Here is a 27,246-nt window from a genome sequence, read left to right as displayed (position 1 = left end):
TGGGTGTTGTAGCTACACACCGTAGCCCGTGCATGGTACTTAAGTTCAACACTACAATTCCTGCGTCAACTTACTATGGCCATACCTGAGAGTAAAATGAGCCATTTGAGTGTAACCAATGAGAAGTACTTGCTTTAGGGAAAAATTACACTTACTGTGACACTGTTGTAAAAGGCCATCGTGCGCAGTCTTGACACCAGTAACACCAAACAGGGCAAAGCGGGGCATGCAATAACAAATGTATGTTGCATTGAAAAGTAAAATACTGTTTTGTAGTTTTCAAGTCAGACACTGTTAAGACTTTCCATAATCATTTTCAATAGGTGTCTGTCTCAATCCGGAACAATTAGCTGGTAAAATATGAACTTGAGTACCTGTAGTCACTTGTTTATTGATGCAATACGCATTTGATTCCATTCAAAAATATACTTCTCCAGGTACTGCTTTGAACAGGACCAAGTGTTCCTGATTTAATATTCTTTAAATTAAAGGTGTCAGAATGCATGCGAAAATAAACGCCACATTTATTAACTGAGGCCGTTTTGTGTAATGCCCAACAGTACTGGAACAAAAAACATTTTTACCATAATAGGTTTCTGAATTATTTATTTTTGCAGCAACCTACCTCTGTCATTGACACTGCATACACTTTACCATGATTCCTTTTGTTTGCATGAAATATTGCATCAGTACAAGCATTGATGACAATCAATTGCTAATTTAAAATAGTAGGTTTTTACATTTAGATCTGAAAACCAAAATAACTTAATGATGCAGATTTAAAAGCGAGGTGATTTTAGGCTACAACACCAGGACAAAAAAGTTACTTCCTCCTTCAGAAAAAAAAACTAAAGAACCTCTGATCCATGCCCTCTAAGTGACACTTTATTGCAGTATGAAGCCAACTCTGATCTAAAACTGGTAGCTGTGAATATTTTGACTTTTGAAGACCAAGCATGCAGTGAGGAAAAACATGGCCCTCTGAGGTATCCTCCATCTGTCATGACTTTGATCATGTTGTTGCCATTGTTAGTGACAAGGAATCAGGTGCTGAGAGCTCAGGGTCTAAGCCATGTATAGACTTTGGCATGCGATTCTTCCAGGATGCTGGCGGCTGGGTGGGCTTTCTGCATGAAGAGTATTACAACTCTTGCATGTTGATGAATGCCTCAGAAGGCATCAGCAATTGGTGGCATCAGATGTCAACTATTGCTTAAGCTCCTTGATGGAGAGCTGGTGTGCAGTCATGCACATAGTCTGCTTAACAACTGTTCCACATGACTGCAATGAGATGGATGGCCTGTACAGTGCTTTCCTCCATTGCATCAGCAACCAGTTTCAGCACTGGATGGTGCAGCTCTGGCACCGCCACAGTTGCAAAATAGGTCTGGTTCGGAACCTTTCTTTTTGAACAAAAAGCCTACACAAATCCTTCCACCAAAGAAAAAGGGAGGAGGTCAAGCCCTAACATTCTGGCCACTGTCTAGTCACAATTGTGATCAGTTGTTACAGGAACTCCTTGCTGGACATACCCTTCACAGCAGGTTCTGGTGCTTGTTGTTCTGCAACTATCCCTCCGAGTGACCTCCATTGAGAGAGGCTAATTGAACACTTTGAGGTGCTTGTGGCATTCCTCTTTTCCTATGCCACTCAAAGGTTACTGCAGGTAATGAGTACATTATGAGGATACATTATGAGTGGCTGGAGTGCTACTCATAGTGACATCTTCAACATTAGCACCTTCTTCATTCTGTTTAGTTTCTTCTCTCTCATCAACAGCCATCTTTTTAGGTGCGGTTCTTACAGGATTGGATATTGTTTTTTAATATGGGCCACTTGGTTTTGCTGCCTCCAATGTGGTCCTCATTTGGGCTAAGTATAACAAAATCCCAGACTAAGAAGCAGAACTTCCTTGTGAAGCTTAAATTGTGGCGGAGCTAGGCTGTATTTGTTTTTTCTTATGGTAGGCTAAGACTACAATAACAGTTGTGTTGCTGGTTTTGGGGCTTTTGAGAAGATGTGAGCAGGACTTGCCCTGTTCCAGTCTCCACATGAAAAATCACTGGTTTGTCTTCCTCTCTGCCATCTACGCTTCCAGGGACCTTCTTTTTCCCTTGATTTCATTGTTAGACTCAGGGGTGAGGTGCAGACTCCATTTCATTTTAACCTGAAGTGAGACTTGGAGAAGATGGTGGAGTATTTATTCTTTCTTTTCCCCTGAAGACATAGTGAAGATAATCTTCCTATGTAAAAACACACAGACTGAAAACATAGACAATGTAATCACTGTATTTGTGTATATGTCAACTCTGTTCCAAGTCTACAATTTATCTATGTACTTCAATTTTTTCTATATGTTTTCAGTCCATGTGGCATATATGTTTACGTCTCTTAACAGTCCTGTGTGATTATGCACTCCTATATAATTTATTGTCCAGTCTACCAATTTATGATATATGATTTATAATATATCTTATTGTCAAACTATTGTGTGTGTTGTTGTCCTATAATTTATGGTCAGTACTAAGACGTGATTAGGTTAACAGACCAACATAAAATATTTGTGAATGAATTAATGTTTGTGCTAAAGAAATACAACTGCCCACAGAACCAATTGTTGTTGCATACTACTAGATTTCCCAGGTTCTGAGGGATACTGGGTCACCCCATTATTTGTCACAACATGCAGCTGTGCAGCAAGCTCAACATCCTGCTCTTCTCCTACTACAGCAAGATCAAGTGTAGCAGACTTGTTGCTGTCGACTTTACTTGGAAAATTGGGATTGCTGGAACAGTTCCATTTTGGAGTCGCTGGTGCCAGCCATGAGTGCCCTCAGTGCAGCACTGAGAAACATTTTCTTTAGGTTTGGTGGCGGTGACACCATTGTTGATCCAAGGTAGATCCTCCTCCCAACATCTTCCTGGGCAAGTGTGCAGCAGGCATCACCATTCACCACATGACAATAGAAACTGGATTGACAATACTTTGGAGTTATTCATTGGTGAGCCTTCCATATGTAAGGGGAAAATTGACATACAACTTCTATGCAGTTCATTGTCGACATGCCATGCCCATAAACCACACATCTCTAATAAGAATTACATGTTACAGGAGACAGTTTAAACAATTTCAGCCAAGCTTGTTGCAGACCATATGAGATATCAGCAGGGTGAAAATGGTGCATTGTAATAACCCAGATGCACATAAAATTTGCATCAAGTTTGTCATTGTTGTTGATTGTTACTAGTATACCAAGTGCTGATTGGACCCATTTTGATGACATAGATACTGTTCACATAGTGGTTACCATGGACAATTACCACAGGTGAAAACCTAGAGGTATTTGACCGTTCTAAAAAAGTGGTTACCATGGACAATTACCGCATGTTCTAATACAGGATAATAATTTGCTCTTGACTCCTAATAGGAGTCAGTACTGAAAATGGGCACAAATGCAGTCCTTCTTATGTAGTGTAATGGCTGGCACAGGCCTATTAAGCCCAGATTTCGATGTTTGTCCTTATGTATCCAGCTTTTTTATTTAGAAAATTCTAACTGCAGTGGGTGGAATTTTCTACTAGCTTCATATATCCCATCTGCCTCTCACTGTAATGGTTATTAAAGCCCTTGACTCGCCGACATCTGTGTCTATAACTCACGTTTGGGGTCTTCTACAACTATTTTTGACCCCAGCAGTGGGTGAAAATGTTTTCTTGTTATGTTATGTTAGGAAATTTTTAAAGCGCACGATTACCAGAGGTGTCTTGTTAGTACTTGCAGTAATAGTGTTAGTACAACTACTTTTATCAGTAGTTGTAGTTTGGTAATAACAACATTATAGTTATTGTAAATACTAGTTAAAAGACAGACGAACACTAATGTCGACCTACTGCCAATAACAAGTAAGGAGTAAAACCAATGCCTGGCAGGGCAGCTGAGGGGAAGAGCACTCGTTTATTAGCCGGACTCTACTAGTCCTCGCTAAATGGACGAGTTTCCCGAGCATGGATGTCTGCATCTGAGACTAAAGTTCACTGTGTTTTTAGGTCTCGCCTGACCCAGCGCATGCGCTGGTCTGGCGAGACTTATTGAGGGGGCTCCAAAAAGTGCTACCAGGCCAGCCTAGAGCTACAGTGCATGTGCGCGGGCACGCGCCCTGCTTTACCGCGATTACTTTCACTTTCCGCTTTGATGTTTGATCGTGATCGCGTTCGGGATCACTTTCACTTTTGCGGCCACACGGCCGCTTGGCATAGCCAATAGGTCTCGCTTTTGGGACCTTATAAGTATTCCGTTATGCAACTGTTGCATGGCTAAACACTTATAAGGTCCCAAAGGCGAGACCTATTGGCTATGCCAATGCTTGTTTGGGATGTGTCTGGTGAAGAACGCAGGCCTGAGGTCCCCACCTCAGAGTCAGGTTGGATTTAAACATCTTTATTGAAAAATGACTCGCCAGCAGTTGCTTCTCTTGTTGCTCTGCCACGAGCAGAGGAGAGAGCGATTCATTTTCTTGTTAATGGCTGTTTCCGACTGTCATGTGCCTCTCTCCTTTTAAAAATATAGCAAGGAGTGTTAGGGGAAATGTTTTTTTTTTTTTGTGGCTTCCTGCTGGTTTGTGTTCATTTCTAAAGAATGGCGCGAAGTAACTTGCAAGGCGGGTAAACATTAAAGGGCAGGAGCTCGCTCTTTGTTCCCCTGCATACCTGTCTGTAGGTGACAGGAGGTGGGAGCACCGCACAGCACGGCTTGGCCCAGATTCGAACCCACCGACGTGTCTTGCAAGTAAAGGTACTTAAAGAGTGCAAATTTAGTTCTGATGTTGGGTGAGTAATTGGTTAAGGAAAGGGCTGTCTCCTCGGCCAGGCATCCATTTTGCTATCACTAACAGCGACATGACAACTTATCTGCTTGGAAACCTGACACCGAAACAAAGAGAGAGAAGAGGAATGGATGCTGCAAACTATTTTATGCATAAGATGCTTGGTTAAATGCACTGTAGTCACATGGCTTCATGGCAGGAGGTCCTCCTTCCTTAGTCCTGCTTTTAACCTAAAGGCGCTCTGTATGCAGCGCCTTGTACTCACAAACATTCCACTGGAAAAGTGTAACTACAAATCCTTCAACTCAAAAGATCAAAAGATTCTAACATTCTAGCTGCCCAGTATCTAAGTTACTTCCTAGAATATGAATGGAGATGGAATTTTAAAAGTTTCGACCATGCTATTGTCTGTAGCTGTGCGGTGATGCTGTTCCCTATAACCTAGCAAACACAAGGAGATGATGGACGGAGTGCTGAAACTTTTCAGACACTCACTCCCAGTCACAGATCTGGGATAAATACTTCATCATTCTTTATCTCACTTCATCACCCCAGTTCAGACACAGGTATATGCAAATCAGTCTTGACCCTGTGCCTCATGGGAACAGTCCAGCCCGAATTTCCAAGCCATGTCTTCCCTGGCACGGAAACAAGCATCCTGTGACCGGTTTTGGGCTAACAGCCCTCATCATCCAGGCTAGCTTGAATCCAGTGGCAAAGTGAGCAAGGGACCCACGTCCGGGCATACCCTGCCAACTTAGGGCGAACAAAGCAAACACAAGGAGATGGTGGATGGAGTGCTGAAACTTTTCAGACACTCACCCCAAGTCACAGATCTGGGTTGAATCGCCTTGTGTTTGCTTTGTTGCCTATAACCTGGCATTGTGGGACATGCATGGGGCCTTTATGTTCAGCAGCAATTGACAATCTACTGGGACTCTTAAAACCATAAGAGAGCTTTTTTCCTATGCAAATCAAGTGCCATTATTTTAATTTAATTTTAGTTTTGGATTTGGCAATAGAGAAAATCTGAAGCTTGTTGAATGCCATTTAAACATGGTTTGCTCCCACAGTCATTGTTTTTCACCACTCATTGACCAGGTAATACAGGCAAAAGTTGGAAGTCAAAATTCCTATGGTCTGGAGAAAAAAATCATACAAAATAGAATGTCAAGGAAGTGATGTGAGGTAATAGACAGTAAGATAGATTGGAATGGTATAGATAAGGATAATAGAACTCAGTTCTCTCAGCATAATATCAAAGACACCATATTGGCCTTAAAATTAACTTGAGCGGCAGTACAAGACAATTTACCCACCACCATAATTAAACAAAGGCTGATTGGTGGACAAAAGTTTGATATTTGCCTTTTCAGGGAATATTATCTATAGGCCACATCCCAAAAAACTAATATATGTATATATGTTGATCAATGTTCTTGTGTGGGTGAAAAATTGTTTTTCGAAGTTAATTTTAGGCAGACTTAAGGAATATGTAGAATCACACAACATTGTCCTATTAGAACAAGGCGTGTTTAAGGAAGGACATTCTACGATAGACCATTGCTTTAGTCTGTGGTTGCTTACAATAAAGTCTGTGGAACAAAGAGGCAGCTTGTTTTGCTGCTTTGTAGACTTCCATCCAGCATTCAATTCGGTAGATTGTAAATGCTTATGGGAAATGTTGATTAAATTGAAAATCTCAAGGAGCCTCCTTACTAATATAAAGAGATTGCACTCACAGAATTGGGCTCAGATAATCCTTGGCACAGAAGGAAGGCTGGCTGGCCTGGAAAATCTTAATCAGTAATGAGTTGCACCAGGGATGCATCTTGGCCCGCTGCTTATCTCCCTGTTTATTGCTGACTTACCATCAGTATGAGCCACATCAAAGGGTCTTTACCCAAAAATGGATGGTTCTCATCTACCATGCCTCTTATGTGCAGATTACCATGTCATAATGGGCATGATAGAAATTGTCCTACAAAAGCAATTGAACTCTTTCATGGAGAACTACAATAAGAAAATGTTTGTGGTAAATATGGATATGACCAAGGTGATGGGTTGTAGGAAAAAGTCTGTAAAATTTGAATGGTGCACAGGATTTATCAAATTAGAAATAGTCAACAAATAATTGCTTCGGGTATAATTCCAGAAGTGATTAATGTGGAAAGAACATATCAAATCACTCAAAGTGAGAGCCTCAGCATCAATAGGTGGTCTTAAAAGAATCAATAAAATTTATGGAGTTATATCCTTCAGACCAGAAATAACTGCCTATGTGGCCATGATTCGTCTGTAATTCCAGCATGGAGCTGAATTGCTAAGGCTTAGTGGCAAAAGGAACTGAGACTATCAAGAGGGGAATTCCTTAAAATCCTGTTGTCACTACTGAGGTCTTCACTGACCCAGGCAATTAGAATGGAAACAGGAATTAACATCCTGGAGCCATCTGGCATATGCCGAGGTGGTAAGATTCTGGTTATGCCTGGAGACAGGAAAAGGGCAAAAGTTATGGTTACTGTGCAAAAACGAGATTACGCACAGTAATCTGACGTGGGCTAAGGATTTTAGAAAATAACAGGTAGGAATATGAAGGATGTTGGGTTGAAATATAGGAAGCCATGAACTGAAAGTGGCGACCACAAGGGCCAAACTCTGTGCATTAATAAAAAATAAAGCCAAGGAACATGATATGCAGTTTTAAAGGGGAAGCCCTCAGTCCAATTTATTTTAATTTCATGATTTCCTTATGTTGCTGCGTCCCCAAAGCCCATACTCAGATATGAGATTTTAGGATTAGGAACTGGTCTACATCTGTGCCATAGCAACAGTAAGGTAAAAATGGTAATGATTGATGCACATGGAAAATGCACTTATGGACTAAAATTAAAGTGTGACTAGCTACACGTTTTCATATAGTGTATAAACTTTCAAACATTGCAGAAAGCATTTTTATAGCCTCTTATTTTTAAAATATGACATCTAAGAACGTAAGCAAGCTGTAGCGCTATTAACTGATATGTGATATTTGTATGTGACATGTGCCTTAGGAAGATTCACTGTCACCATTAAAGACATTTTATTAGACTTTTAATTTGAATTTGAAAGTTTATATGGAACGGCCAAATTGTATATATAATTTGTATGTTGTGATTTTATTTGTAAATATAATATATGTTTTATGATGATCCCTTATGGGCAACAGCTTTTACATCACATACGCTACAATGCATGTGATTACAACACGGTTGTTACAATGACCGCGTTGTTACAATGCAAGCCATTGCATCGCAATGAGTTTCTACGACTTGTTGTAGGGGGCACGCTAAACTAAGGAATAGTATAATTTGCTATTCCAACAACTTCCCTACTGTTACACACGCTGGAGATGGAATAGTAAATTATACCATTCCTAAGTCCAGCAAGTCGTAGAAACAACTTGCAATGTAATGGCTGTCGTTGTAACGACCACGTTGTAATCGCATGGGTTGTAACACATGCGATGTAACATCACATATTCATCACTTGTAGCATTATTTTATGTTGTTTAAAGACTAAGGTCCAATTTTGTAAAAAATGGACTGATTGCTGTGGTACTAATAATGGTGTAGTGGTGTCAATGATAACTGTTGATGACTGTTGGTATTGGTGGTAGTACAGTTTGTTCAATAGTAGAGATGATGTATTGGTGTTTGTTATTGGTGGTAATGTGGTATTGGTGGTTGTGTTTTGCTGGTGGTAGATGTGTGACATTGGTGCTATTTAATGAAAAAAATCAATGTGAGGGTCAGGCTCATACTTGAGTCATGATGCAAGGGTCCAAAAATGCCTGCTGCAGTACAAACAATATTGCTTTCTGTATGCAATTCATGTATGAAATAAAAATGACTGTGACAAAAATCATGGTAGTTGATTGTGCTATCAATGCAAAGTATTCACTCATCCATGGCAATGTAAGCAGTCCACAGGAGGCTGATTGATACACCAAACTGTCAATAGCATTAGGGTATGGTAGAAAAACTCCTTTAGGCTGTCCACGCTGTTATTTATAATGCTTTGAGTCCATGGCTGAAAGACACTGATCTAAATAAGATAATAGTTAAAGGGGGCTGGACCAAAGCACACTTGATGTGTATTGTGAGAAATAGGTATGCAGTTAAACCAGACCTAAAAAATGAAGGAAGAGGCATGAGATAGAATCAAGACTAGCAGACTTGGTCCTCAGCAACCCTGGCTTCTGAAAGCAACATGGCAGTGCCTCACAGGTTCTAGACTAATAACAGGAATATATCTGTTCATAAAAAGTTCTGGTTGCCTTACAGTGTTATAGAATTGAATTGATGTACACATAGGCAGTACATCTAAATGGTGCCTATGATGTAGCATTGTCTGGATCATTTTCGAGTCACACTAAATTATAGAATGTTAGGTTATGAAAAGATGTAGTGCATGCAGTTGGACAGATTTAATCACTGTACATGTTTAGAGCCTTATTATAAGTACGGTATTCTTCAGGACTGCCATTCACATGGCCACCACTGCGGGTCTGCCCGCAGCATTCTGAGTGTGGTGATTGGACAACCACTAGACTGCTGGCTCTACAAAGAACAAGGATCCTGCTGCTCCAGTGGTCTGCAACTGGCGTCAATATGCTGGCGGTGCCAGCACCACCATGCATATTACAAGTTGGCAGTAGCGGTCTGTGGAGGGAGTTCGGTGTGGTGGTGAGGCGGGGGAGGGGCAGGGTGGGGAAATGTAAACACCGGAATATAGATGAACGGAGGTAAGTACACATTTAAATAAATAAAACGAATTTCGTTGGGCGCACTGCATCGCATTTAGCGTTGGAGTGCATTTCATATGCCTACCTTGTGTTTTACATTTTTACCTTCACAAAACCCTTACACCTATAATTTGTTTTAATGAACCTTAAACTTGAAAATGTCAAATACAGGACATGCCAGACACTCAGGGGCTGATGCTTAAGGGTATCAGATCCAACCCCCATGTACATGAGCTGTTATTTAGAATCTACTTTTTCTCCAGTCATTCTGAATTTATTGTTAATGTCGCAATAAGTAGGCATGAACATTGAAGATTACATTTTATTTTTTAGCATTCCCCATACCATGAACACTGATTTGATAAATATTTGGAAATTACCCAAACTTCCCCACTTCCGAGTAAACACTTTAGCACTGATTAACAATGGTAAAGTGCACAGAGTCCTAAAAGTCACCAATAAAGGGTTCAGAAAACAGGTGGGCGAAGGCAAAAGGTTTGGGGATGACCCTGTAGAAGGGGCCAAGTCCAACATGGGTTTTTTTTAATTTTGTAAAAAACCTAGTGATTTCGAGGTGTCAGAAAGTTACCTCAAGTGGAGTATACTTTGCATTTCTTCAGATCTGGAATGGACCCCAAATGACAATGAAAACAGAGTCCAATCAGAAGGTCTTAATAAAAAAATTATGATTTGTCAAATCTAGCTTTTTAGAAAAAGTTGTAAAAAATATGGTCTGCATTAACATCACTTATTAGTCCTTTTGACGACCCAGTTGGAGGTTTCTTGTAATTGTCACCTCTAGATATGTGTAGGACTTCACTTTTTCTACACTTATCTGTCTGGTAGAAAAGTTTTGCTGGCCTTTTGATTTTTGTTCCTTTTTTTTTTCAGTACAATTATTTCAGTTTTTGTTTATTAGCCTTCAGGCTATCTTTTGTGCCAATATCTCTCCATTTCTGGGAATTGTGGCCTATCAGAACAGGTATCTGGAGGCTCACAATTAATGATACATCTTGTGATGCTCTCATCACTGCACTCTGTAGGCCATTTGTTTATAAGGAAAACAGTAATGATGCGCGTGTGCAACATATTTTACTCTGTTAGTGATGGAGATTTATTTTTTGCAGAGGATTCCTTGAATATGGAGCTTACTTTTGAAGTTGTTTTTGTACAGCATTGTTATATGGGAGACTGTAGTGCTGACTTCACCTCCATTCCGATCAATTTTTTCTTGCTGCAAAGTCGAAGGCTGGCATAAATTTACAAACTACTGTAGAGTGGCATCTTCTGCACAGTACTGTACTTGTGGGTAATCTGAAAAAAGGTCTTGGTCTATGGTGGTCAGACCTCCGCAGTAACCCACTTAGGATACTTTCCTTTGTGATTCAGTGTTCTGGGACTCTGAGTACCACCAGGGAGAAGATTTTAAAGCACAGATCTGATACTGATATGCCTTTAGTCTTTCTGGTTGCTCTTTCAAACTTTTAAATTCAGTGAGATGATTCTGTCATTTTGCCTTTCCTTGCCAGCAATTTTCAAAGGAATTGATGGCTGAAATCAGGCCCACACTGGTGCAGATGTTTTGTAGACTTATCTTTTACACTTCATCTCTGTGTTGTTTTCTGAATCTTTTCCCCATTCGCCCATTTTACAAATGTAGTCCCCAAATATTTGAATGTTGGGTTTTGACTTGGCAGGTTTGGACAATGCATCTCTTATGGAATTGAGGAATTCTGGAAACCTTCATGTTTCTTCTGCTGGAAGAAAACATTTAGTGCCCTTCAAATGGAATTGTTGAGTAATATGATATTGCATATCAGACGGTTTTCATGAATAGTTTCCCATTTTTTGTTTTAATGTGCTTTTTAATTCAACAAGCTACTGCAGCCGTCCACTATTCTTGAGTAGGTTAGCAGCATCATGCATTTTGAATGATTGACATAGCCTGGACCATGTTTCTGGAAGGACTAGAATTTCATATTCAGTAAGGATGTTCATTAAGTCAGTCACCTGTTTTGGGGGGAAGCCAGCCATGCTCCAGAATTAAAGATTCGTTTTTGAGTTTTTGTCCCCATTCTGGGGTAAAAACGTCTCAGGTTTTTGTGGCTATTCATTACTCAGTCCTGGATTTTCTGTTTCAATTTTTGAATTCCTTTTGTGCGTGATAGAAGACAGGTGATCTCTTGTGATTCATGTAATACTTTTTTGCGTATCCTCTATACCGTCTCCATTTTAAGAGTAGATTAATCTGTCCACTGAGACAAAAATCAAGAGGGTTGGAGCCAATCACTTTGCTAGACATATACCATTGTATAATGAGAGGGAATATGGTCACGGTAACTTAAATACTTTGCAGTATTAAGCCATGGAATCAGTAATGATATCTCCTACTTTTGAACTTTTTCCATCATGTAATCTGAAATGGTTATGATGTGATACTCTGTCACTCTTACCATCTATTGAGGACAAATCTCTGCTGTCTGCACACTCTATCCATCCACAGAACGAGCTGCAGCCTAGAGGTGGCCCGGTAATTCTTCCATCATGTGTCATTGATCTTCCTAGTTATTTACCAGAATGCCATTTTAGACATAGAAAATGCATTTCATCTGGTACTTCAAGTAAATTACTTCGCTCTTCAGCCATTCCCACAGTCAGAGCATTAATGTAGATGTCTGTCACTGAAGTGGCTACTGCAGCAGCCACTTTTTTTTAATATAGTTAAAAAATTGAGCAATTTTTATTTGACAAAATAAATTGCTTTGAATAAAATTGCTGTCATGTGCAAATAGAATTCAGTTGTCTATGATACAGTGAGGAATATATATAATTCTGCACAAAAAACATTAGTTCTGCAATGGATATAAGGAACCAATGCTCAATTGGTGTTTGATACATTTTGATCAAGAGTTAATGAAACAGTTAGGTAGCTGCCCCATTTGAATTTATTTTGCAATAACTTTTTAGGGTTTCGCACCAAATTAACAATGACTGAACAACACAATAATAATGAAATTCAGTATAGCGAGGTATTGCAAAGGCCAGCCCCTGTAATGACAATTGACCCCCCAAAACCCCCCAATCACACCCACATTATTAAAACACAGCAAACACTACTATCCATCTTTGAGCTATGGGGTCATGAACCCACGGCCATATTTATTGCGAGCAAAAGGATGCCATCTATGGACCCAAACTGCCCTACCAATCATGACCTCACCCATCAAGACCATACAAACAGAAAATGCGACATCACAGAAACAGCTGCAAGAGAAAGTTAGTGCACACGAAACAGAGAAAAATTTAACAAACACAAAAGAGTTGCTTTCCGTGGGGATAGTGGGTGGGAAAACAAAGAAACCTTGTACCCCCGATGGGGTAATAGTGGCATTCATTTCTGGTGGAGCGACAAATGGGATACAGAGACCTGCTTGCCACTCCATGGCTACTTTTATGGGCAGAGCCTGGTGTGAATCTGCAGGCGCGACCTCCGAAGTGCTCAAACCGCTTCCAGGGGCCACTCAACCATAGGCTCAATTGGCATGTTGACTGCTGGTGGTGGCGGCGACATCCCATGCCGCCATCCCCCCACATCCATGCTGCCCTGGCGAGACCGCCATACCTGCGGCTCTTCCGATTTGAGGGAGCCTTTGCCATTTGGCCAGGTATCGCCGAGGCCCAGCCCCTGAAATGATACTTGACCTCCCCAACACCACTTCCAATCAACCCTGCATTGTTAAAACACAACAAACACTGCTATTGACCTCTAATTTAGGGGGCATATTTATTATGAGGACAAAACAATTCACAGTAAAACATATGCAATAACACTTGACAATTAAGCAAAGTAACCCATAAAACGTACAACTTTATTTACATTTGTGTTTAATGTCAAAACTTAACATAGACCCTATTAATATATTAAATTGCGAACCGTATATAGCTTTCTTCCTGCGTATCCAGCATTGGGCCTTCGAGTGGGATCATGACTAGTCCCAGCACCGTCCCTCTCCACTAACACTTCCCTTCACTGTCAAAGGAACCTGGGTGGGTCTCTCCTTAGGGGAGGAACCCACCGGCCTGCATCCCGCCAAAGTAAACTTGTGCAGGGGGCCTGTCTGCCCACCAGGTTACCTACCTCGGGCACCCCCTACAACAATCATTATTCCCCCAAGGGCCTGTGCTAACTTGGCGCCCATTGTACCAGTCCCGAGGTTCGACTTAAGCGCCTGTTGGCAATGAGCACTCCTACACCCTGTAGCTTCTAGCCAACTTGCTGTAAGCACCCCCTGGAGGTCCCTGCAAGACCACTGTCTCCCGCCTATCACAAGCAAAAGGATGCCTTATATGGGCCCGAACTGCCCCACCAATCATGACCTCACCCACCACAGGCCAGCATAGTTCACTTTCTATCTGGCTACCCCCCAAAAATGATCATATCAAAGCAGTCCATGGATTACCCATGCCAGCACATTTTCAAGAAGGATCTCATTGCCATTAACACCATCTTGAACAAAGAAACTTCCCCTTTGATGCAGCCATGTGGGATGGCCAACCTTTATGACCTAAAAAGCTTATCAACTTTATTATTCTGCTTGGCGGATTAGTTGAGTGCCCTGATCAACTTTCTCCCCCATGGCAACCTCGGGATGATGTGAGACCATGATAAACTCCTAAGGCAGCTTCTTTGCCAAGCAGCCTATCTCAGTAATTATTAGCTCAAACAGTTCTTTCCTTCCAACGTGCTCAAAATCATTTCCAACAAGATACATGATCACAATCCCAGGGGGTGGCTACTCCTTGAGCAACATTGAATCCAATGAGGGTCTTCAGTCTGCAACACACAGCCTTCTTTGCCCATGAGCGGACATGCATTCTCTACCCTCTTCTTGTAGGGCCAGTAGCTACAGTCCCTGGATTGAGAACACTCTTTCCAGCGCTTAGCTTCTTCCCTATCAGGCTTATCAAGGGGTAGGTCAATAATGTCCATGTAAGCCCCTTTCCTAATATTTTCTTTCACCACCACTGAGACATGCCTGCCTAGCTGGTCATGTCTGAAACATACCTCACACAAACCAATACTCAGTAATGGAGTTGCAGTACCTGAATTTTGGGGACCCTGGGTAAGTGGAGCAGTCACCACCACACCACCCGGCGCACCATCCAGTAGTGCTTTGCCTGCAACCGTAGGCCCTTGGAATGTCGCCTGGGTAACCCTGGTAACCTTTGCTGCAGGAGAGGCACCAGAAACCCCAACCTGACACCCTGCTGGAGCGCCTGGAATAACGGGAGACACACCACTACCACCTACCCCTCCCATTGCCCCAGCCGCAGGAGGCCCGACCTGACTCCCTGCTGAGGCCCCTGGTGTGATGAGGCTCTCCCGCCACAGCCAAACACTCCCATCATCACAGCTGGGCCCTCAAGGTGAGCCACCAGCTGATTGTCCCTCTACAAATCATCCCCATCGCCAACATTGGTAAGAGCTCCACCCAAAGTGCCCCCCCCCCCAGCTGGTTTAACCCCTATCACCATACAACTATTACACTATTGCCACTTTGCACAATCCCCCCACCTGCCTCCGGTTTCATTATGGAAGACACACTACCTTGAGCCAACACCAGCCTAGGCATCTGCTCTGTCACCTCCATCACCTCCTGCTTCTCTGCAGAAGGCTGCTCTCTCATCCAATACGATGCATCAAAGCTTCCATAAACACATCAGTGTGCGAGGGCTTGTAGCCCCCTTTTCACCCCACCTGGTATCTCTGTCCCAGGAGAAGAGTAAGAGAAGATGAGAGGAAGCAATTCCAATAAAGAAAAGACCAATAATTCCCCCTATATTTCAGAAAACGACAATAATGCCAAATATATGCCTGCCAACTCACAAGAAACAATGATACTCACCTGGAGAGACCCCTACCAAAAGCTTTTAGTCCTGCAGTCAGCTGAATCACAGACAAGAAGCATGCCTTAAAAGTACCTTGACCGCTGCTGAGCGTGAAACCAAATGCAAAGCCAGGTACAAACACCACCAAGAAAGAACAACTCTGCCCCGGAACAAAAATTTGCCCCTCTCACCTTGGCCCCCCAGCCAGAGCCACAATCGAGTGCATGTGCACAACGGGTCAGGCGAGAAATGTCTCAAGCCTGTGTGACCCCAGCCAGGATACTGCTGTGCTGCCAATGAGGAACATAGGAATGCCTAGAATGCAGACAGCACAGTGATCATGCTCTTGATAAAAAAACCTGCAGCGGAGACAAAGAAAAAGAACCCTTGTACCCTTGTCGGGGTAATGGCAATGTTCATTTCTGGTGGAGGAGCAAGCGGGATACAGAAACCCACTTGTTACTCCACTGCCTCTTTTATAGGTGAGGGCCTGGCGCGAATCACTGTGTGTCATTAACACTATATATATAAACTAAGTATCTTTATGATGTCACTGGTACGATTCCGAAGCCTGATCGCTGCAGAAAGTTGATTGTAGTTTTGTTAAGGACCTACTAGCTACAAAGGATGTTATAGCACCTAGCATGGGGACAATGATCAGTACAAGCAGAAAATGTGGTCTGAAATAATGTAACAAGAAGAGCCATAGTACAATGAATTGTCCAGGAATAGAATTAGTGTTTGCCTCTTTTTTTTTTTTTTTAACCTTGTGCTTGTTGGAGTAGCCAAAGAGGCTTGGGACACTCTTTCTGTATCATGGACCCTCTTGGCACAAATTATGAGTCTGTACAATTCCAAGGTATTGTTCCCTTATTTGCATGGGGACAGGCAAATGAGACAACCATAGATTGAGTTATCCAGACCAGGCTGTGTAATTTACAAATGTTTGAAAAATAACACCATTGCTTCTACAAAGGGCAGGCATTTTTATCTTATGTTTAAAGCAACAGGCCTATTAAACATAAGTATAATTGTTTGAGGTAAATGTATGAGTCTGCCATAGTGTAATGTGCCAGAAAATAATTTACAATGTCAAATGCATAAAAGAGCCAATATCTATAAGAGGCATTAATTTGAAGAGGGTTTGGCTGTGGTTTGCAATTAGTAGGACAACTTTGAAAGGACAATAACTACACTAGCTTTAGTTTCTCACTTGCCCTCCTACCCATATCCAGAGAGATGAGTGAATTGACATCACGGAACACAACACTCCTGACCCGCTCTGGGATCGCGGTAACCGGATACACCTTTTTGCTCACACACTCGTCCACAATAAGATATGACAGACACAAAGGAAATTTGAAATATTTATTTAAACTATCATGCTCTAGAGTGCAGTATACGTGCCACAATCAGAAAACAACTGCATAGCAAAAATGTCATTAGCATAGTCAGTAAACCGTATATTATGAAAAGCCCTGTCATATTATAAAACACATTAGCCTAACATAAATGAACATTTGTGAACACTTCCAAAATCCATTCTGACCCTTTCCCAACCTGGAAATAGTGAGAGATTTATTCAAACATAGAGCTGGAATAACTCCTCTTCCAGCGTGTGAAGAAGACAATATCACCCACAGAATTGCTGGGTGTGTAGGGGAAGGACTTTGCTCCAAGAGAAAAAAACACATTTTCCCTGCAAAGGAAAGATATAATGTGATTTTCCACAGAGGATTGTTTTCCCTTTGTATTATGAAAAGTCCTGTCATATTATAAAACAGATTAGCCTAACCCCCTCCCCTCTACAGAGGGAAACTGATTATACAGCAAAGATCTCTGGGATTAGTAGCGGATCCCGTACCCTAGCACACACAGATGAACATTCTACATCGCAGATACAGCTGTGATCTTCTCTCAGAATTTTCTTTTCTCTCTCTCTGTCTCTTACATTGCTGTGCGCACCTATATGACAAGGTTTACATGTTCACAAACAACAGCTGCATTTCTGTATTGTGTATAGATACGGGTGCCTGACCAGAACAAAATAACAAGGGACATTGCTGTTTGAATGTGTCTACAGTGTTCAGACTAAATCACAGGAAAAAACAGAATGAAAAAACAATGGCAGATTTATGTGTGAAAATACAATGTGCCATAAAAGCAAACATGTTTATAGAGTAACGTGTGCAAAGCTAATATGGCTGATATCATGCACAGTTGGTCTAATATAGGGGAAACCACAATGGCCCATGTACAGAACGCATGACAGAACTGGAGTTATGACTTTATAAAGGTTCTAGTAAAACCTAGTACCTACAAGATGAAAGTGCCAACCACAGACATCAAGTCACATGAGACTGGGTCAAAGTTGAAAAATATGGCCGACCATGATGGAGGGTGGTTCAGATACAAGAAGCAGATTGGGCTCAGTTAGTGATTACCTTCAGACTTTGAAGAATTTTCATGAGAATTGCTCTGAGAAGGTAAAGTTCACCAGGCAAGGCTGCAGATGCTATCAGAAGACAGAGTGTCATCATTGGGGGGGCCTTGAATTGAAGCTGCAGTGAAAATTTCTACATTTAGACTTAGTCTCTTTTTTGGAAGTCAAATATTTCAAGTGGGACGATGCATGAAGCTGCAGCCAAAGGCAGTTCCAGGGGCTCAGATACCCCTTTGTTGAATGAATGATGAATCAAATGTGCTAAAGTGGAGAAGAAGAGTTATATTCAGCTCTGTGTGTGGCGTTGTCATTAGAAGGTACCCAGGCTGGGGAGGACGCACAACTGTAGATGAAATAGGGGGTCAGTAATCAGAAAAGCGGCGTGCCCGCCCAGAGAGGTTGCTGCGGTCCAAGCAAACTGCTTGTGCGTGCCACGTGTGTCCCTGTCGAAGTACAGAATCGATACGTCATGCATAAGGAATCAAAGCACAACTCCTGTCGCTGTAATTCAAGTGAAGACAATGGAGGGATTGAAAAGGATCTACACATCAGTGGCCAAGAACCTGCTTGTCAGGCCATACATAACGGTACCACGATGCTCAGCGATGAAAAGGGTAAGAATCACCCCAGATTTGCCTGGGTTATAGTGAAAAAAATATTTCCCATGTGGAGGTAAAAAAAGAAAAAGTTGCACTTGTGCAGGGATAATATTTCCTGTTTAAGTTCTCTGGAGAACTATGCACAGTGGAATTGGAGCCGGCAGGAAAACTCGAATGACCTTTACAGGAGTACACATGGAAGCCTGTGCTGGCACAGCTGTGCAGGCGTACTCCTTGGAATGTTGGTGAACAGCAACATGTCAGACAAGTACAACCATCAAGAGGAGAACTCGGCGTGTACCTTTCTTACTTTTTTCGAGGTTAGGTTCCTAAGTAAAGCAAAGTAAGTTGAGGACGAAATCTCAGCCTGTACTTTTTTTTTTTTAAACTTTATTTATGTGTTTTTGTTCCGAACAACATGTACAAGGTTTGCATAGGTTGATATCACAGGGTACAGTAGCATCACTTAGCATATCACAAGTTGACAGTGCCTCGAAATCATAATATTTAGCCCATATCGGCCAAAATAAGAAAGGGGAGGAAAGTCACATTTCTACATTTTGCTAGCAGTATGTGGGAAGGGATACAACAATATTAGGGCAACCCATCTCGCCCGGTTCCAGTTCTCCCGGGCTGTAACAAAAGTCCCCATTGGTGACAACATTACAAATCGTGTCCAAGGAAAAACCACAGTAACTTGAACGTGTTGAAATGGGTGTGATAGCATAACACTCCCACCCAGCCCAAGTCCTATATCTGTCAAATTACGTTGCATCACCCATAGGGCCCCCAACTGGAACTATGTTGTGGATCCTTTACTAACATCTACAGTGACGTCATTTTGCGCAGTGGGGTGTGACAACAGGTAAGTCTTTAGAGGACCCCAGATATCCACCGGTCTGGAGGCGGTGGGTAGAAGCTCCGCGTATTGGAGCAGAGTGTCCTGACAGTGTACCATGTCTCGTATCCATTCTTTGAATTTGGGGGCCCTGCCCCTCCCCCATCTACATGCCACTAGTCTCTTCGCTAGTAGAAAGGCAACTGTTGTAAATCTACGGTATGGTCTCCTGATTGTCTTCGTGTAACCCAAAAGTGCCTGTGTTGGGGACGGAGTCAATGGGGTGTCTATCATCTCGGAAAGGCCAGAATACACTTGTTGCCAATAATTAGCAACCTCCCGGCATCCCCAGGCTAGATGTAAAAAGTCCGCCGTCGGCGCATGACAGCGCCAACAGAGGTCATCCCCTCGGAGACCAATCCTGCACATTTGGGCTGGGGTGTAGTAGAGTCTGTGTAAGAATTTATAATGAATCACCCTGAATCTACTACTGGAGGAGATTTGCTCAGTCTGTTGGCAGCAAAAGCGCCAGAGCTCGTCTTCTATGGGTATGCCCAACTCCTCCTCCCATCTAGTGCGTGCTTTGCAAGGCTCTGGGCCGAGTGTGGTGCGCAGTGAGTGATATAGTTTGGAGACCGCATGTGCAGGAGTGTCAGCTTTGAGCAACTGGTGTAGTGGATCCAAAGTAGGTGGTTCGTCAGGGAACGTCTCTGTCACCGCCTGAATCCCACTACGTAGCCGAATGTACAGACACGTGTCCATGGGTGTAGGTGTCAGGTCACCAAACATGTGTGCCCTTGAACAAAAGCGTCCTCCCTGATAAAGATCCCCCCACGTCTTAATGTTAAGTTTGGTCATTATATTTTTAAATAATTGTTCCTGCAACAGAGGTAGTAGAGGGTGATACGCCAGAGGGAGCAATGGGGAATACGCCAGAGTCGTTTGGGCTTTTTTCGCAATATGTCGCCAGGCTAGAACTGAGCTGGAGACAGTGGTTTGATATGCAGTATGTGTCTCAGGTTCACTAAATAATGCCCCTTCCAGCGGGATGGGATCTGCCAGCCAATGTTCTACCGCTACCTGGGGCATAAAGGGAGGGGGATGGATCCAATAATGGACATAATGGGCCTGAGCGCTGTAATAGTATAGTTAAAACTTCGGTAAATCAAAACCTCCCTGGGCGAATGGACGAGTCAAGATGTCCCAGCTCAAACGAGGTTGCTTCTCATCCCAAACCAGCCGAATAAGCTCAGAGCGCAAGAGTTTAAAAAAGGACTTGCCCGGATGATATGGGATATTTAAAAATAGGTAAAGGAGCTTTGGAAGAACGACCATCTTAATGAGGGATGCTGGGCCTGCCATGGAGAGAGGTAGCGTAATCCATCTGGTCACGCATGTTTGAATATGGTCAATTGCACGGCCATAGTTCAGCCGCATTAGTTCCTCGCGATCCCGAGAAAGCATTATGCCCAGATATCTGACCTCACCAGCACACCATTGCAAAGGATAATCTAGGGGCAAGGGTTGTGCTGCTGCTGTAAGTGGGAAGATAGTGGATTTTCCCCAGTTGATGTGAACACCCGACATACCAGCAAAGCGGATGAATTCCCTCAGAATAGGGTTAAGGTTAACAGAGGGATCTCGAATGTAAAGTGTAATGTCATCTGCGTAGAGGGAGATAAGAACTTGCCTCTGGAGGCAATGCAGAGCTTTGTCTCGATGGTGTTGCCAACGGTTCCATTGCCAGGGCAAATAACAAAGGAGATAGGGGCACCCCTGGCGAGTGCCCCTCGATATCCCAAAGGCCTCAGATATCCGGCCATTCACCCCAACTCTAGCTACAGGTTTATGATAAAGGAGGGCAATCCACTTCATAAAGCCTATTGGCAGCCCCATGTTTCGTAGGATGCAAAGGAGATAGTCCCATGCCAATGAGTCAAAGGCTTTAGTGGCGTCTAAAAAGACTGCCACCATTGGTAAGTCAGGGTCGACATTTTGCAATATCGAGAAAAGGGTGCGAAGGTTGTGTGAGGTAGCCCTGCCGGGAATAAATCCCGCTTGATCAGATAACACCAGTCCCTCTAGCAACAACTGCAGACGATTAGCCAGCACCTTAGTCAATATCTTAGCATCGCAGTTGATTAGTGAAAGGGGGCGATAGGAATCGCAATATTGAGGAGGTTTTCCGGGTTTCAGCAGAGAGGTGATTAAAGCCTCCTGAATTGACGGAGGGAGTGTCCCGGACTCATGTGCCCCCAGGAAGACCTCTCGAAGCACTGGTGCCAGTATGTCCACATAAGCCTTATAAAAATCCATGGGCAGACCATCTAACCCGGGAGCTTTCCCGGGCGCCATCCGCCCAATTGCGTCCTTAATTTCATCCAGTCCAATGGGCTCTGCCAGGAATTCTCTTTGATAGTCCGGAAGCCATCCCAAAGTGAGCTCCCTCAGATAGTCATCCATTTCCAATGCACCCACCCTGGTAGTGGTATAGAGTGTTGCATAGTGTGTAGTGAAAGCAGCCATGATCGATTGCGTGTCACGCAGGGGTACCCCTCCGTCACCCTCCAGCTCCAAGACGAAATTTGGGCATCGAGGGGGGCGCACGAAAATCTCAGCCTGTACTTTTCTGGTAATTTTGTGATTAGTGCATGCGGACTGAATCACAATGTTTTTTTTCACTGATGCCCACATTACACGCGTTCATGCACTGTTCTTAATTTGTATCGCCATCAGGGCATCTCTGGATGCACGCTCGTAGCTGAAGGGACGTGTGTTTATATATTTAATAGCTGCCACACAGAGCAGGTATGAGAGGCACTGTCTAGATCACAGTTGATCATAACACTAATTGTGAAAAAACAAAGCTTGCAATTTAGATAACTGATAGAATTAGGCCGTCCTTGCTTGTCCCTAGGTCAATTGAGCTAACCTTAAAGTCTGATTCAAGCTGTCTAGAGAGTTTAGGGAAGACAGGACTGATCTACACCATTTCTGACCAATGCCTACCTTTGAAGTGTCCTCTGTAACCCTCTGCAGTGCACCATCACTGTGGAAGGGATGAGGGACTTCCGGTGTCCGCAGGTCACCAGTCGGTGACCTGCCCCAAACCCTATCTACCTCTAGTACCCAATGCTCTCGTAAGTACCTAACATATACCCAAAGTGTCAAGCAATGCTGCAATTGTGCTTGGTACCCACTTGCCCTTAATGCGAAAGAAAATGTTGTGTTATACCAGGATTGTTCACTTGTGTGGGAACAGCACACCTGTTGCATCTGCATTTTGTGGAGAGCTGATTTGAGCTGCACCCTTTAGGAATCACGACTTGGGTACCCAGTTGTTTGGGAAAAAAAACAATAACAAAAAGCATCTGTGAGGTGAACCCAGTCTCGCGCTGTGCGCATTCCCAGTGAGGATAAGAATGGCTGGTGGCTGAGTGCCCGCGCATTGGTATGCATTGCGCGCAGCATCGCCTTGGAGACCTCCACTCCAAAAGCCATAACTTCAATAACAAGGCGCATATCGGGGCTTAAGATGCTCTTGGAAACGAGAGAGTGAAGTCGAATGGCAGGAGGGATTCGAAATTGGGTTTCAGAGAGCGCAGTCAAGACGCTAAGAGCGTGCAGTCAGGACTGATTACAGAGAGCAATTTGAGACTTTTTGGCCAGATGTTTCTCTGAGCCTGAACCCAGCGCGCGGTGAGGACTGGAATATTGTATGAGGGAGCGAGTAGTAACGCAGAGGCGACGGCTTTCAGCTGCTGACTTGGAAGCAAGATATAAACCTGTTCCTGGAAGCACCCAGGAAAGCGATGAAGAAACATGTCCCCACTCTGCAGGCTGGAAGCGGCAAGGACACGAACAATAATCGTTTTTTAAAGTAATGCATGTTTGGCGCCATCGCACGGGATGTTTGACGGGCGCTGCACTGTGCTGTGACATTGTGCTCTGAGGGAAACGCTCCCTGCTCGCTGTGCGCAGCGCGCGCGAAGGCTTCACGCTGACTCGAGGTGACCTAGCCGTCAATTAATGAAGTGTGCTGTCGCCGCAGGCGAAGGCTTTCGCAGCAGGCAGAGAAAAGAGTTCGACCGGGCTGTTAACCCTCCGGGTCCTTGGGGTCTCGGACTGCTGGAGCGCAATGTTAACACCGAAGATCAGTTTTCTGCCCGACAAACATAGAGGAGGATTTTATTTCAACCTCTGGCGCTCTTTTTTAGGGCGGTGGCCAAAGGATACCCTGCTGGTGGCGTGTTTACGCACAGTATTGGAATTTTCTATTTGCACGTAGATAGTCCACAGGGTTTTGATTATTGACACACTGAATTAAGTCACAACATTTATACTCAAGAAGGTTGTGCGTAAAAGCACACTGCGTGGGCCATATCACCAACTGACTGATTTGACAGGTGGTGATTTGATGCACATGGCTGTAAAGAACTAATCTGAGGGATTTTTAGGGAATTGGATGAGAAAAAAGATCAAATCAAACTGTTTTCCTGCCCATCTGCTCATTCCCCCCCCCCAGCTTTCCACAGGAGCACCAGGGAAAAGGGCAAGTGTGGTGTCACCCCATGAGGAGGCTATGTGGCCGCTGTAATGTGATGGGCGCTAGGACCACATGCTGATGAATAAGGCACACGGACGCAGTAAATATAGTACTGGAACCGGCCCGGTGCACGTGCACACAGCCCCTTTTATTATCACGGTCACCTGACCGGCTGTGCCGGGTGGGTGAATATTGTAATACATCACGCTCATGAACACTAGAATGGTTGTATGACGTTACAACACATGCCAATACCCCGCATGCCTTTGTAATGCGAATCTTTACCCCGACTTGCTATCAGGGGTGCGCAGGAAGCTACTATTCCAACTCTAGTGTGTGCAACAGTAGGGAAGGTGTTGGAGTTAAATCCAGCACCTTCTACCCCCTGCTACACACCTTTCGTGTTGCAACGGCATGCAGGGTAATAGCATGCGTTGTAACGCTTATGGTGAAACTGCTGTTTTCCCACTAGAACGTGTCCTGCAGGACACTACATCCAGCTCCCTAAGCATCAATTTTGTTCTTGGGAACCAGCACTCAGCACAGCCTTCTGGAGACTCATTGTTGCTGCCGTATACAGCACTCATATAATGATGAAGAAGAAACAGCACCCCAGAAAGGTGATCGATCTGAAGGAGACATAATATCTCCAAGTCCTCAACAAAGAGCTAAAAGAATAATATGTATAAGGAAATGATGTCTCCAAGGGTGGAGGCCTTAAAAGAAAAGAGAAGGGAAACTGGTTCAAAACCTTGCTGGATACACACAGGTTGAGGCATTCAGAAGAGGAAGCAATGAGTAAATAAAATGGAACCAGGTGAAGAGACAAAGGAAGTAAGCCAGTAGAAGCTTAAGTCACCGAATGAAAAGTGTTAGTGGTGGGCAGATGCCAGTAACTTTGATATTTGTTTGAGTTCAGACTCAGGAGTTAAGCTGATAAGATTCAGGTTGTAGAAGGTAAACAGTATTTTGATTGCAAGGTGAAATGGTTGAATGTGTGCGGCTTACATTTTTGAAGAAAAACAGTTGTAGTTTTTTCGGACAGGAGAAGGATTTGCCCTATATTTTTGGCACTTGACTCACCACTGCAGATTCGAGGCGTTGTCGGTGAGTTCCACAGAAATGGAGTAACTAAAGAGACAGTAGATTATTTTAGAGAAAAGTTGGAGAGGCTTGATTACTTGTGGGCGAACTGTAATCGAAAGTTTAATGACAACACTGTGTTCGAAGAGTAGCCACACACATCTCCCATACTACCAAGTCCTTTAGTTGTAAATTGAAAGATATCACCATAGTCCGCACAACTTTACACTGGCAGATGTAATTGTTAAGAACATTGAAATGTATGGTTAGTATGCATGGAAAAATATCTTTAACCCATGAAACCTGCAGCAAAAACATTCAGTGAATGTCCTGTTCTGGAATCTTCACTCTAGCAAAAAAAAAAAAAACATATCACCATTTACCTGCTGGATTTCTTCCACATAAGTATATTCCTATATTCAACATTTTAAAGAAAAACATGGTATGCAAAAATGAAGTGGCAATGAAGAACACTGATCACCTTTTTTTAAAAATATTCTTTGAAAAACAGCTATTTTTTATTGTTTGTTACTTATATTTGTTATTCTACCTTTGAATGTCCACCACTCTTTTGCTCAGCAGGCATGGCTTGCATTGCAAAAGATATAAAAATAAACTGATGAATCCATTACTCTTACGTTGTACTCCTTTGCCTTCTCATTTCTTTACCTTTTGCTCTGTCGCGTGTCACAAGGCCTTGTTTGTCATACCTTGCCCTCCAGTCATCCATGTTTCATTTGTATCCCCTGCCCTTCAACATTGTTTATTGAACGTGTTAAATTGAATTGAACTCACCGGCCATCATTTTTGGTTTTTAATATTGTTGAATCACTTGATTTTGTAAAGCACATTTTCAATATCCAATTCATTTGGGAGTTAGTTTAGTGCTGCACCACATCACCTGGGCTTTGTCGCAACGTTAGCAGGAAGAGACGGCAGTAGGAAATATTGTGTGTACAATAGTCAGTCCAGACAGATGAAGAGGATGAATCCTAGATCTTGCATTCGTCAGTCCCCCCATATAGCCCATGAAAGCTCTGGACTTAGGTCAAAGCCTGGCTGAATAGTTGGTTTTTAGGAGTTTCTTAAATTGAAGGTACTCCGCTTCTGTTCAGTGGCATGGGCTACTAAAGTCGTTCCATCATTTTGGGCCGTGGACCTTCGGAATAACAAAATATTTATCTTTCTTAAAGGACTTTGTTAGTTTCTTTGAGAATGATACAATTAATGTAAGAGACCAGAGACCCTATTTTACTTTTCAATAATTGCTGAATCATAATCACTGTATCTTTATTGTTTAACCTAAATGAGTGCTGACACTAGTGTTGCACAACAACAAAATGGACTAAATTTAGGTAGAATTGACTAAGGGTAATCAGCTAGTTTTTCAGTGTTTGCAGTTTTGAAACAAATGACACTGAGGCACAAAGTGGCAAAAATTATTTGCGTAACATAGCGCAATTTGTTCAAGCAGACCTTCTGGTTTCAAAGGTTGGCATCTTAAGACAGCCACCACAAGTTCCTCTCTAAATGGTGCTTTATTTATCAAGCAAAATTGTGTAATGAACTGAATTTTGGCTTATTTGTCAACTGTATGTCTGAAATACTTGAATATCATGCATAAGGTTAGGGGTTTTCTAAACAAATGTTTATCAGTGTGTTTTCTCTTTAAATTTCAGTGCAATTTGATGATTGCGCGGGGAATGAGAATCTAAACTTCGATGTCTCGAACCAAGATTTTAAGGTGGAAGCGGATGGCTCTTTGGTGGCGCTAAGGAATGTAACCACTATTGGGAGGGCAATATTTGTCCATGCACAGACTGCGCATGCTGAGGATATGGCAGAAGTCAAGATCATCGGAGGCAAAGAAAGACACAGTGCACTTAAGGTAATGCATTTTATGTATTTTACTAAGCCCCGTCTCTGGGCTAACATGCAGAATTTAAAGATTATCAAAAATGGCACCATTCCAAAAAGAGTGATTATTTGCTCCCAAACCGAAGTTATTTTTGAATGTGAAAATTAAAGATCACACATTAATTAACCTACTTGTCGATTTTCGTGCAGTGAATGCTATAGAAAGGTTGCTAAAACATGCTACAACCCGCAGAAATTGACTGTTTTTTAAAAATACAATTACAATAAATACCAGCGCATCATCAAAGAAAGCCAAGCTTTACCAAACAAACCACTGAAATTCAAAAACACAATTAAAATTGTCTAATTAAAGACCTCGCAA

General features: G+C 42.8%; 1 protein-coding gene across 1 annotated transcript in view; it reads left to right on the top strand.

Annotated features, from left to right (window-relative positions):
* CDH13 (cadherin 13) overlaps positions 1 to 27,246 on the top strand; it is a 2,339,058-nt gene that overhangs the window by 583,698 nt on the left and 1,728,114 nt on the right. Inside the window, exon 3 of the mRNA XM_085638428.1 lies at positions 26,687 to 26,895. Within this exon, the coding sequence (XP_085494554.1) occupies positions 26,687 to 26,895 (209 nt within the window). The remainder of the gene's footprint in view (positions 1 to 26,686; positions 26,896 to 27,246) is intronic.

This window comes from Triturus cristatus, chromosome 12, assembly GCF_964204655.1.
Source record: "Triturus cristatus chromosome 12, aTriCri1.1, whole genome shotgun sequence".
NCBI classification, from domain to species: Eukaryota; Metazoa; Chordata; class Amphibia; order Caudata; family Salamandridae; genus Triturus; species Triturus cristatus.
Note: the sequence above shows the minus strand (reverse complement) of the source record. Positions and strands in the feature narration are given on the sequence as shown.